This window comes from Mercenaria mercenaria, chromosome 3, assembly GCF_021730395.1.
Source record: "Mercenaria mercenaria strain notata chromosome 3, MADL_Memer_1, whole genome shotgun sequence".
NCBI classification, from domain to species: Eukaryota; Metazoa; Mollusca; class Bivalvia; order Venerida; family Veneridae; genus Mercenaria; species Mercenaria mercenaria.
Window position 1 is genome coordinate 62,008,603 of NC_069363.1, and position 13,818 is coordinate 62,022,420.

At 32.9% G+C, this 13,818-nt stretch overlaps 1 protein-coding gene across 1 annotated transcript in view; it reads left to right on the forward strand.

The window, feature by feature from the left end:
- The first annotated feature begins 236 nt into the window (after positions 1 to 236).
- The window catches only part of LOC123524565 (tyrosine-protein kinase SRK2-like), a 77,290-nt gene continuing 63,708 nt past the window's right edge, over positions 237 to 13,818 (forward strand). The window contains exons 1-2 of the mRNA XM_045302851.2: positions 237 to 298; positions 9,702 to 9,782. Of these exons, the coding sequence (XP_045158786.2) occupies positions 277 to 298; positions 9,702 to 9,782 (103 nt within the window). The 5' untranslated portion in view covers positions 237 to 276. The remainder of the gene's footprint in view (positions 299 to 9,701; positions 9,783 to 13,818) is intronic.

Sequence of the window (13,818 nt, forward strand, 5' to 3'; positions counted from 1 at the left end):
AGTACTATACGAGCGCAAGGGAGATCAAATTTAATTTTTGAATATGTTTTGAGGATTGCAAAAACACGAAGAATGATACATGAGAGAAAATTGTAAATTGTTCTAAGGTGCGCTCATAGTAAATTTTGAACAAATACGGTATTTTTGTCGGAAAAGTTTACTCTAAAAATAGCCATGTAAAGGGACGAAACTCCTGATTTACTTGAAGAGCTTGGCGTAAAGGTAAATAAAAACATGTTGTGACGTAATGCGAGAGTGATATCGGTTGCTTAAAAGATGGATTTTTCTCAAGTTACAGGTAAATTAGACATTTTGACAGTATTTGAATAGCATTTTAAGAAGTTCTCATTATCATTAACCTATAATCCTCGATTTATTTCAATGCAGTTAGCGTGTCATACAAAAATTACGGTCAAACTGATCAAAGATTTTTAGAATCTGTAAAATATTATATATACTAAATACGTGTGATATGAACAAGATATAAATATCACAGTAGTGACGGTACTAACTTGGTCACACAATAGAGGAACTTGTGTAAAGCAGTCATTTAATCAGGATGGGCTATTCCAGAAAATTCCCCACATTGAAACATTTTTTGCCCTATGGGGTTGGGGTGTAATTTTACTAATTAACAGAATTTACAGATGATGTAGGGAGCAGGGAGGTGTCTAAAAGGAAAGAGGGATGCATTTTGTTTGTATGATGTGGAAGCAGTTCTAAAGATGAGGGAGGTGGCATTTTACAAATAATTGGGAATTGGGGGTCTTTGGAAATTGAATTACCTTGTGGGGGTATTTTCGGGGAAGGGGATGGGGTATTTCGAGTTAACCGGGGTGTGGAAAGGTAGGTAAAATATGTTTTCGAGAGGATGGGTGTTTTTTTTTTCTAAAAACAACTACTTCCAAGGGCGGGGTGGGATAGGGAGTACTTGAATTTCATAAATAGTCCATTTATTCAAGGTTCATCTGCGAGCCCCAGCCAAGATTGGTTGCACATTCTTCTCAGACCTTGTTTTAATATTGGAATTGTCTAGCCGTCCGGTAACTGGATGCCTATAAGCCTACATTCTAGCTGTCCGGTCAGCTTTAAACTCTGTGGATTTTCTAGCCGTCCGGTAATAGATTTCCTAATGAATAAGTAATGATACCTGTCATTTACTAAAGATATCGATACTTATTTGCATAAAAAATTTGTATGAATTCATACTAAAGATTTAGTTTTAATCGTCTCGAATAAATCAATGCATTATTCATCATGTTCATGTAATGCCAAAATCAATGATGGTCATGGTGTCGCTCATTAAAATCTGTTCATCTGGTGGTGGGCAAAACAATGCTTTATGGGATCAGAATGTTTTAATTTTAACAAATATTTCACTGGATTTTCAAAAATAGAACAGTTTTAAAATACTGACAGTTTTCGTATTTTAATATATATCTTTTTAAATTAATAACTAATTTAAATGACATTTAATTTCAATAGCCGCAGTGCAATGTTCAGAACCTGAAAGAAAAACAGTAGTTAAGGATTCATAATTAATCCATTTTATTTCGAAATAAAAGTCACAATTAATGAATTGCTTTCCATTCATCATTTTTTTAAAATAAATTTGTGTTCTAAGAATTAAAGTTTAGGCCGTTAGAATAACATCACTTTTTACAAAATGACATGGACGTTCGGCGATCAATGCTTTATCATTTACAAAAATAGAATATCAACGGATTTGTATACAAACACGATCTCATTTGTTAATATCGACTTCAAGTCGATGAAAATTTTGGTTTGTTTTCATACAATATTTATTTACAGATAAGTATTGATATCTCCCAATTTAAAGCTTTCGTTTGGTTTGGCAGCTGTAGAAGATACACGATTGTTTTTTCCTACTTTTGTTGATGCGTTTCTATGCTTGTGAGTCTATAACAGTGCCCTACTGTTTTCTTACGTGTTGCTCGTTCGTTCACTGCTCAGGTGAGTTTTTGTGATCGCTCGATGTCCGTCGTTCGTCGTGTGTCGTCTGTCTGTCTTTCGTCTGTCAACATTTAGCTTGTGTATGGGACAGAGGCTGTATTTTTCAACTGATATGAAATTTGGTCAGAATGAAAACCTTGATAAAATCTAGACCAAATTCGAAAATGGGTCATCTGGGGTCAAAAAGTAGATCACTAGGTCAAATCAAAGAAAAACCTTATGTATGCGATAGATGCTGTGTTTTCAGTTGATCTTCATAACTTTTGGTCAGAATAATAATCTTGATCAAATATAGGCAAAGATCGAAAATGGGTCATCAGGGGTCAAAATTAGGTCACTAGGTCAAATCAAAGAAAAACCTTGTGTATGCGATCATAGAGGATGTATTTTTCCATTGATCTTCACTATTTTGAAGTTATTGAATAATTTCACAAAATCCTCTTGAAACTTTGAATGACTGTTTATTAACTCTTTATCCCCTTACTTGACCATTACCCCACACTGGTGGAAGGGAGGGGTGCTTTGCCACGCACCCCCCCCCCCCCCCCCCCACCTCCCACACACACACAAGATTTTTTTTTTTTTCTTAACATAAGCATATACAAAATATAATGGCATTCTCTTTATACTAGTAACTTGACACCCCCATATACTATCCAGCACTGAGAAAAGTCGAGCATACGCCCAGCTAGGCGGCGCTCTTGTTGACATAACTTTTAATAGACACTTTTTACAAATTGCAGTTTGAATGTTCCATGAATGTATTATGACCAGGATTAGTATTAGTATCCATTTGATCTCCCATAATAGACTGATAGATATAACGTATGCTATAATAGCCTATATAAATATAATAAATTAAATCGATGTCCAACAGGATTGCTTGTGTAGTTTTGTGGTTTCTTGACTTGTGTCACATGGCTTGATCATTGATTATGATATTTTAAGAAAAATATATGTAAATTTGATGTTTGTTGAATGAAATAATGGGAAATCCACATCTGAGTTCAATATGCTATTCGAAATATTATGGCAAAGCATTTGTATAAACTATATGAGGGCTAAACGTAAGTGTGGATCAGTATATTTATCTAGCATTGTTGATACCGTCTAGTGAGTGTAATTATAATACAACTAAGCATATTCATCAAAACAAATACAAAAAACATTAATTAAGGGATATTTAACATTGTGCTCCCAGATACTAGTAGGTAATATACAGCTGGCAAAAAGAAACCTGTCTTTGTTTATTTTGAGAAATATATGAATAGAAAAATCAATCGTTGAGGTGAGATCAACATTTATAGTCAAACATTAAATTTTGGTGTAGGAAAGAAATTTCACATTCCTTTGTTTGACCATGCATGCAGAATGATCAGAAAATATCAAATTAAACATTTAGCCTTTATTGACTAGAAAAGATGTTCCGTATGTGAAGCACTTATAATCTAATATGAGGATGTTTTGATATTGCGTTACATTATGCACGCTTTCCACTAGCCACATTCATATGGTAATGTGAGGTATGTAAACATTATAGAAATTATCAGTTATAGATATACGTTGTGCATTCGGGCGTAAATGTACTTTAAATATTGAACTAATCCAAGTAAAGGGGTGCTATAGTTTACTGAATAGATATCTTATACATAAAAGACACCAACCAATCGCACGTTCTAAACTTGTCTCGTTAGCGCAGTATGTTAGAGTGAACGTTGCATACAATGTATTAGGTGTAGGTCTGGGTTCGAATCCCGGAAAGGTAAGACTTTTTTCTCTTTTCTGATAACTACATTGTACAAAGTCCATCTTTTTCACGAAGGTCGTTAATAACGTTGATGATTCAGCGGACAATTCAGAAACCGACACTGCCAGCGAATATGAGGATTAACCTTGTTTGTGAAATGATTTTTTTCTGATATGAAATAAATTTTGAGCGAAAAAATATAAAAGAAAACAAATGGGGAAAAAATGAAGAAAAAATTAAAAAAAAAAAAAAAAAAAACAACAGTTAAAACAGTAAATATTAAAGTCAGGCAATAAAATCTGATACGTACTTTATGAATTATAATTCATAATACAATAAAAAAAGAAATTTTATTGGGGTTCGAACCCACAGGTTGCGTGCATGCCATGTATCAGGGTCAATCACACTTACCAATACACTATGCAGTCTTTGCATAGTACTCGCAACTCGAATAATTTCTTACATTATATACCTATTTCATACGTAAATCATCAGCCGAGATGATCCGAATACCAGATCAACCTTAGTTAATGAACCCAAAGGTCATTTTTGAAGGTCAAAGTATATCTATACCTCTAAGAAGAGAGTTTATCACTTATTCAGATTTTCCTTACAAAACATATAGGGAGATCAACAGTTTCTATATTTTATTCTTCAATAATTTATCAATACTTATCCCGGACAATGTAGTGGTATGTGACGTATATAAAAAACGCATCTAATCAAGTATTCGTAAAAGCATTTTACACAAGCACAAGGTATCTTGCAAGGTTGCACTATAAATTTAGAAAATCTCAGGATAAGTCCTTTTGCCAGATTCAACTATTGAAAACAGATTTTTAGATGAAGGCACTTCTAGTCACCAAGGTGTGTTTTTTTATACTTGTACACTCAATTAAGAATAATTTTATTGCTTTTAAACTTTCAATATTTGTTAACAATCATGGCCGTCATGTGTAGGCAAGAGTATATCATTCAGACTTGCATTTTAATTAAAATTATGCCTCTTTCTTGATTTTGCATTCATTATTTATTTCATAAATGGGATATTGGATTGAAACTTCACACAATCGTGTCTTCTTGATTTTCTAAAAGTAGTTCAACAAACATTGCATTGAAACTTCTCATCTTTAAATGGTAACAGAGCCAGGTCCCATAACTCTTGAAATGAATATGAACAAAATTAAGCATTTTGATAGAACATTTTGATAGATTATTGCTTAGATTTCACTGTCAAAGAATGGAGCTCAATGTATTATAAGAATAATGTGACTTGTAAGAATTATTGACACAGCCGTTTCAATTTTCAAACGATGCTTCAGTTTTCAAGAGGTATAATTATATATTGGGATAAATTTCATTTTATTTCCTTTGAGGACATTATCCAACATTTTCGTGTAAAAGTAATTTTCATCAACAAAATATAATCATTATAGTATGTGAAGATATAATGTACATATAAATAGCAAGTTAAAAGACACAGTATAGCTCTAATTCTTGCTGGTTGTGTATTTTCAAAGTGTATAACTGTACTTTGACAAGTCTAAACCTAAACAAATCGCTTTAATTGTTTATCTACAGCAATGTATTTTATGGATCCATGTAAATTTCTTATTAGACTTAAATAATTACTGTATACACAAAAGATGCCGGGTAAAATAAATTGTATTTTATACATCATCTCTGTTTCTGAAGCAGTCAAAACATTTTATGTAAATACAAAATTCCACTTTAACAAAAATAATTTTATGATTTCTGGCACTTCTGAGAAAATAACTAGACGAAGTTATATACTCAAAAGGAGTCTTACTTTTACTTTATAATAATACACCTGTGTATTTAACTATTTTTACACAAACTGAAACAGGACAAGAAGCATGTCATGTTAATATAATTATGATAGTGTCTATTGCCTGAACAGTTTGGATTTTTAAAGACAGAGATATTGTACATATGAGGATACTGCTCCAGCACGGTATTTTAAAATAAGCAATTATTTTTGTGTTTATAGTATTGCTTGATTGATATAACGGTCCTCATGCATCATAATGAAATCAAAAATGGTGTCAATGATTTAATGTTGCATGTTGTAATGTTGTAGAAAAAGAGTTTCATTATCGAAACGTTTAAATGAAGAATAGTCATAATTATCAAACATGTTTCAGTTACCGTGTGGAATTTATACTCCTGCATAATAATTAAAATGACAGCATGTTATTATAATTGTTTATTTGTTATGGTCCTCTTGCATTGTGGAACTCAAAATAGTTGTCAATGATACAAGTTACAAAAAAAGGTTTTTTGTACTGAAGCATTTTAATGAAGAAAAAAATCATAGTATCAAACATGTAATCGTTTAAATTATTGCGAAGGAATTTGTGCATATTGCAATGACATACAAAAAGATTTTCTGTATTGAAACGTAAGAAAACATTTAGAAGAAAAACGCATTTCATCATTTGAAATATTGTGCAAGATTTATAGGGATCATTCTATTGTTACAGGTATAGGTTTTCAACCCTAATTACAGTTTATGTAACAATCTGGTACCACACAAACAAGAAAGATCCTCTTGTACAAAATCTCTTTATCTTTAAAGTGGCATACCCTACTTAAATAAATACTCTTTTAAAGAAGAACATTATTAAATCGAAATATTCTGTTTGGGGCGACATATTACATATATTAATGAATTGCGTCAATTTATAATAAATCGCTTCCACCCAAAAAGTGTACAACAACAACTTGATACTGACAAAACATGAGTTGTACATGCTATTGTTGGAATGTTTAGTGGAAATTTTCAGAGTTGTTTTTTGTATTCACGTTTAAATACAGGTGCCTATAATATCAACACCATAAAAAAACAAAATTGTGTGGTTTTCGCAGCAAATTCGAGTGCTGCTGTGGCTCCGTAAATTCATATTATTATCTGTTGTGTTTGTTATGTACAATGCTGATGTTGGATTTTCTATTATTTATTCCTTTTAAGTCAAAGCTTCATTTAATCATGGTTTCTTAAGATAATTAAGTGCTCTCAGTTGTAGGGTATGCCCCTTTAAATAAAGCAGTTTCTGGTCATAATGTGTAAGTTGTTGTCTACTAAACTTAACAAATAACATTTGTAAGACATTATCTTTGTTAATTTGATCTAAGTATGAAAATCTGACTGAAAAGGAACGTCAAAACTAAGCTATATGTTAACTTGAAATAGTTTTGCACTGTGACATCAAATGTATTTTGCTGAGAATATCAGGGCAAAAGTAGTTCAACTTGAGTTAGAATAGTTTTGCACAAACAATTGTGACAAATATAGTCTATTTTCAGCGCAAAATTATTCCGAGTCAAAGTCTGCCTCATAAATCACTTTAAAGCACAAGAATATATAAGACAACAGCATATATGTATACACTGAATCACTATGTATTTTGATTCCAGAACTAAATTCAAAATATTGAATAAAGAATAAAAGAAAAAGTTTTTTCCTTCTCCTGAAAAAAAGTGCAAAATGTAGTTAGTATAATTTTGCGCTGAGCCCTCGATATGTTGGTCGCTCAAGTTAATATGTTGATCCCTCGAAATAATATGTTGATCGCTCAAGATAATATGTTCATCGCTCGAGATAAGATGTTGGTCGCTCAAGATAATATGTTTATCGCTCGAAATAAAATGTTGATCGCTCAAGATAAGATGTCGTGCGCACGAGATAAGATGTTGATCGCTCTATATAAGATGTTGATCGCTCGAGATAAGATGTTGATCGCTCAACATAATATGTTGATCGCTCGAGATAAGATGTTAATCGCTCAAGATGGTATTTTGATCGCTCGAGATAAGATGTTGAGAGCTCAAGATAAGATGTCGTGTGCACGAGATAATACGTTGAACGCTCAAGATATTATGTTGATCGCTCGAGATAAGATGTTGATCGCTCAAGATAAGATGTCGTGCGCACGAGATAAGATGTTGATCGCTCAAGATGGGATGTCGTGCGCTCGAGATTTAATCTTTAAAAAATATAATTGCATGTCCTTAACATACCACCGTTAAAAACTGAAATATGTATGAAAAATATGCTTGATATTTTCAGAGTAAACTTTTCCAATATACTCAATTTGAAAGTAATTTCGATATCTTCACTGTAGAGTACCAAAAACATTGTCATTCATCGCGACATATAAGTAGTTTCGATTTATATTAAAGCCAGTGATTTCGCCCTGTATAACAGAAAAAAATAGTGTCATTTCGTATAGTTTGGACTTACCAGTAGTTGTAAGGGAAATAGTCAGTTCTGTCAGTCAACTCGTTCTACATTTTAAAAACAATTCGGTAATATTTATTCATGTATAGCCCAGCAAAACTGTCATTGAGCACTTTATCAGAACGACAGTTTATTGCAAGGAAAGTAAAAAATTCCTATTTCTTCATTCAGTGCATATGTCGGCAGCAATCAGTTCTCTTCGGTTGTCTAAATTCAACTTCACTCTAAATTAAAGCACTTTTGCATTAGATATATACTTGTCAACAGGAACAAGGAATAGTGTCCTTTTATACGCTTTAGCAAATTAACAATAAAAAAAAAGCATAAACACTTTGCTATTGTCATCAATAAAATAATGCCGAAATGATACGAAAAAAAAATCTTTGTGTAAAATGAAATATTTTCCATCTCGTTAGCTTTGAAAATAGCATTTGCCACTTGTGACAGTACGATTTCATGCCCAGATCCAGCCGATTTTCTCAGAGGGTGTCCGACCGACCCCTTTATATAACATACATATGTCTTTATACTTTGACGTATCTTTCGTAAATGCAAGCCGTTTACAGGTACCGGTTTTTCAAACAGGTTTTGTTGAAAAGTCTGAAATAGAAAATTAGGCGATGAGCAGTGGTGGGAAGGGGGTGAGAGGTACGGGGTCATATCCCCCGGATTTTTTTAAAATTCAGCGCTTCATTTCCTGCATTCTTGAGCATTTTAGGAGCATTTAAGAACACCTTTTACACAGCAATATGACGTACAATATACCCCTTATCTTATGATTTTATCATTTTAGGAGCTCTCTGAACTTCACCTGTTGAATTAGGGAAAATTAATAAAATTTTGTTTTCTTTGATAATCTTGCTTGCTATGAAGTCCATTCAATATCTGTGTAATGGAAGTCCGATTAAGCCGGTGTTAGGGGCACAAGGAGGGTAGTACCTTTCACAATTTAATAATGCCGATCAAAACATGTTTGCTATTGTTTTGCTTAGTTAACATTCTTTGCATTCATCTTGCAACTAAAACTAGCCAGCAATTATTCAAAAATGATTCAAGCTAGGTTCATACAACTTGGTATGTAAATAGAGGTAAATACGTATATTACGATTTTATATGACTTATTCTTGGAGGTAAAAGGTCAAGGTCACTATTGAAGGACAAGCAAAATTGTTTCCGCTCTGTAACTTGTAAATTCATTGTTGGATTATCTTTGTGCTACACACAAACGTTCAACACATCATCTATGCTTTTCGGTTAACGGCCAATGTGACTGTTAGTGTCACATGGTTGTCGGTCAAAGGACAAGGTCACTATTGAAGGTCGCTGACAAGTAATTTTTTTTCAGCTTATTTTTAATACTATACATGTAACTTTTATGTGCAATGATGGATTATCTTAGAACTACACTCAAATAATCCCCATGATGAGACATTGTGTCGCATACATGATATATGCTTGTACGTCAAGGTCACTATTTGATTTTAAGTAAAAATAGTTTTTTGTTTCTTAGCTCTTAAATGCCTTGTAAGCATCTTTAGTCTTAACACTTTGTCAACAACCAAAAATGACAAACACTAACAAAGTTTTCCACGGTAGGGAACTTCTTTTGTATTGCTACTTCGATACTCGGTCACTTGTTAAGAACATTATTATATTTTCTATAAAATGTACAGTAGACTTAGGGCCAGTTCCAAACATATATTTTTATTGCGGTTTCAGATCCGGAATATCTACATGGTGATGACGAGGGACAGGAGTCAGATTACGAAATGAGAAGCGAAGAATATGTACCAATGAAAAGTAAATTTAGCCTTTTAAGCTCTTTTTTCTCGATTTTTACACAAAGTGTGGAAAAATCAGAATGACATTTATTTTTTTTTCATTTTTTAACGTTTTGTTTGCAATCGTCGAAAATAAAGACATGTATTTATTGATGGAATATAACACCAAACACTCACTACTTTTATGAGCAATATCGACTTTTGCCAGCAAAGAGTACAATTATGTTTAATATGGTACAACATACACAAACAACTTCCTTTCTCAACAAATATACTTCCGTAAAAAAGATATCAAATATTATCAATTTTTTTGGTCCTATATTTGGGGATTTCCACGTTTTAAGGCAGACATTTTAAGCTCACACAATATCTTAACTGACGTATGTAACACACACAAATATTTATAACTAGTAATTAAATATGCATCATTAAGGCACATAACAGGTGACCTTATATTTGTGTTTATGATTGAAATGAATTTTTCATATTTTTTTTAAATAATTACAAAACAACGATTGTTTTTATAAAAATTGACTACATATTGTCATCCATTGTTAGAAACGGTTAAGATCAGATAAATAGACATAAGTTAGTTAAAAGAGTTAGATATTATTATAGTTTATATGCTCAAAACAATATCTGCATTATGATTTATTTTCAAAACGCGTTTACTTGTTTCTGTTTACTTCGATTCCGGAGAAGTTTAGAGGTTTCTTCGAACGAGTCAAAAAATGTAAAAATGTATCCAGCTTCAAAGCATGTACGTATTATGAATTATTTACTTAATCCCCTTCACTCAAATCGGATTACAGAGCTTTCACCACAGCTCTTCAAGTTCGGCCCATGGCACGTGCTTTAGCCTCTCCCCATGACATCTTCGTTTTGCGGAAGTCAATATCAAGGGTCCTGTGTTAAGAATTTGTAGGCTTTTCTCTTCTCCTTGTACCTTGAGTATAACAGTCCAGGGTTTCTTTTGTTTTGTTTGGTTGGGGACTGTCTTCACGTTGGTGTTGAAGAGTCTGATCTTGATTTTCAAGTGGATGTTGTGTTGCAAACCCCTGGCGGAGTTTTCCTATTTAGTCTTGATGTCTTTCTTTATAGCCCCTGTCTTGCTAACAATGCTGTTGAGATACTAGTATGTGAAGGTGTCGATATATTTAATGGCTTGTGCTTCTATGTGGATGTCTTCATGCTGCCTTGTTTATCCTGAGGCATTTAGTTTTGTTGACGTTGGCCTCTAGCCTTGTTGATCTGGCTACATCCTGCAGTTTTTCATTTACTGCTGTGTGTGGGCACAAATATGGGGCAAGAGACTAATGTCATTGGCATAGTCGAGGTTTTTCTTCTGTCCATATGTCCGTTGTATCTCTTTTTGTGTATCAAATGTCTTCTTCATTACCCAGTCGATTACTATCGAGAAGATGGTAGCCTCGTCAGACGTCGGTGCGCACAAGAGTTCCGATAGGTCCATGTCGTGGATTATCTAATGAATCTTTAAAAAAAAAGATCGATACGAGTTTACGACTCAAGACGCAACTCTTACAAATCAAAATAGAAGTTCAAGGGCGGAACTTACACTAATGGAAGGTACATGTATATAAAAGCTAAACATTAAACAAAAACATGATAATAAAAAACAAAACAATTATAAACACATTTAATATGGAATGTGGAAAACATGAAATACGTATAAATGTAGAATTGATACTCTTGCTTATTATGAAGTCCATTCAATACCTGTGTAACTGAAGTCCAAATAAACCGGTTCTATGGGCACAAGGAGGGTAGCAGCTCTCACAATTTAATAATGCCGATCATATCGTGTTTGCTTTTGTTTTGCTTCATTAAAATTATATACGTCAATATCTGTGTAATGTAAGTCCAATTAAGCCGGTTCTTCGGGCACAAAGAGGGCACCATCTCTCATATTTTAATAACGCCGATCAAACAATGTCTGCTATTGTTTTGCTTGGTTAACATTCTATGCGTTCAAATATTTATCTTAAAACTATAACTATCAAACCAGCATATTTAAATACCGTGTGGCGGTCGTACAAAGTCTTCTTATACATATCATTTGGGTTCTTTTCGTCTGTTGAGCTCTTTCATTAAATAAAAGCCGATCCTAGTTAGCGAAAAGGCTGTTGCATCTTTCATTACCTTTCATTAACAGACTCACACAGAGTCTGCTACTATTTTGTTTGTTTGCGTTCTATAATTCTATTATCCGCCTACCGGCGGAACACTACAGGGCAGGCACTAAAGGAATGCCCTCCATCCGTCCGTCCGTCCGTAAACAAATAAAATAGATCTTGCAATTATCAAAATGATTCAAGCTAGGTTCATAAAACTTGGTATGTGAAAAATATGTAGATTATGCATTTATATGTCTTATGCTTGTATGTGAAAGGCCAAGGTCACTATTGAAGGTCAAGTAAAATTGTTTCCGCTCTATAACTTTTAAATACATTGATGGATTATCTTTGTACTACATACAAACGTTCAACACATGATCTATGCTTGCCGGTTAAAAGCCAAAGTGACTGTTTAAGATCAAATAGAAATATGTTTGTGCTTCATAACTTTTGATTGCATTTACGAGATTTCTTATAAATACAAGGGGAGAAATGTTCTTCATGATTAGACTGTGTCGCGCTTATGACACATGGTTGTCGGTCAAAGGACAAGGTCACAATTGAAGTTCAAGTAAATTGTTTTAGCTTATTTTAATACTAGCTTTTATGTGCAATGATGAACTTAGAACTGCACTCAAATATTCCCATAATGAGAGAATGTGCCGTATACATGATATATGCTTGTATAGATCAGCTCACGCGGAAAACCCATTCTACTCGATCCTCGGAGGATGGCCAAAACGAGTACCAAGGCTCCGACTCGAAGTTTCTTCGAGTCAGACATTTTCCGTCAAGGAATTTCGCTATCTGACTCCGAGGATTTATGCGAAGTCACTCGAAGGAAATCCTCGAAGTGACTCGAGATGAAATCCAATTAGCGGAATACACACCTGTATTGGTTTCTTTTGTTTTCGAGTCACTTGACGGAATTCCTTCATGTGACTCCGAGACGAATAATTAATTACCTTTAGTATACAAATTTAAATGGGCCTTCGAGTAACTTCGAGGACAGATTTCAAATTACTCGGAGCAGGGTGATTATATTTTACATAATGATAAGCGAAATAACACAGAATTTGTAAATAAAAATAATACTGAAGTATTTTTTATCGTACTTTAAATAAACAAAAATTTTCTGTTTACTTCTGATATTTTATCACTTTTTGAGTGGATACGGCAGTAGTATTTTTATCCTATTTATAATTCCTTCCAAATGAATAAAACAAAGACCATTTTCATAATGAAAATTAATCATTTCTCCTAAACTTTTCATTAATTAATAAAGGTCATTTTTCTTTCACGGTCATTATCTTAAAGTTTATCTAGTCTTATACAGTTTCTAATTTAGTGCATTTTACATCAATTTATTTCTAAATCTAATTTGCACTGTCAGAAACTATTTCAATATAATATTTAACAAATAACTATTTTTTAACGGCAGTTATTTGAAATTGTGCGTTGTTTTATATAATTCTTAATACTTAACATTTTACTTTTCTAGCGGGCGTATTCTAAAAGTTTATCTAGTTATAAATTATTCATAATTTAGTGCATTTTCATGACTTTATTTCTAAAATAAATTCGCAAAGTCAGAAATTATTTCTATATCAAAATCTAGCAAAGCAGTTTCCTTTAACGGCGCTCATTTGGAACTTTGTTAAATTATATATGATTAATAATTTAGTCCATTCTACATAAATTTACTTCTACATCTAATTTGCATTTATTTTGAATATCAAACTAAACAATTTACTTTTAGCGGGTGTTATTTTAACGTTTATCTATTTATAAATTATTCTTAATTTAGTGCATAAATAATTACACGACCTTTTTCCTAAATTTAATTTGCAATGTCAGAAATTATTTAAATATCAAAATTTAACAAATGACTTGACTAACGGCGGTGATTTGAAAGTTTGT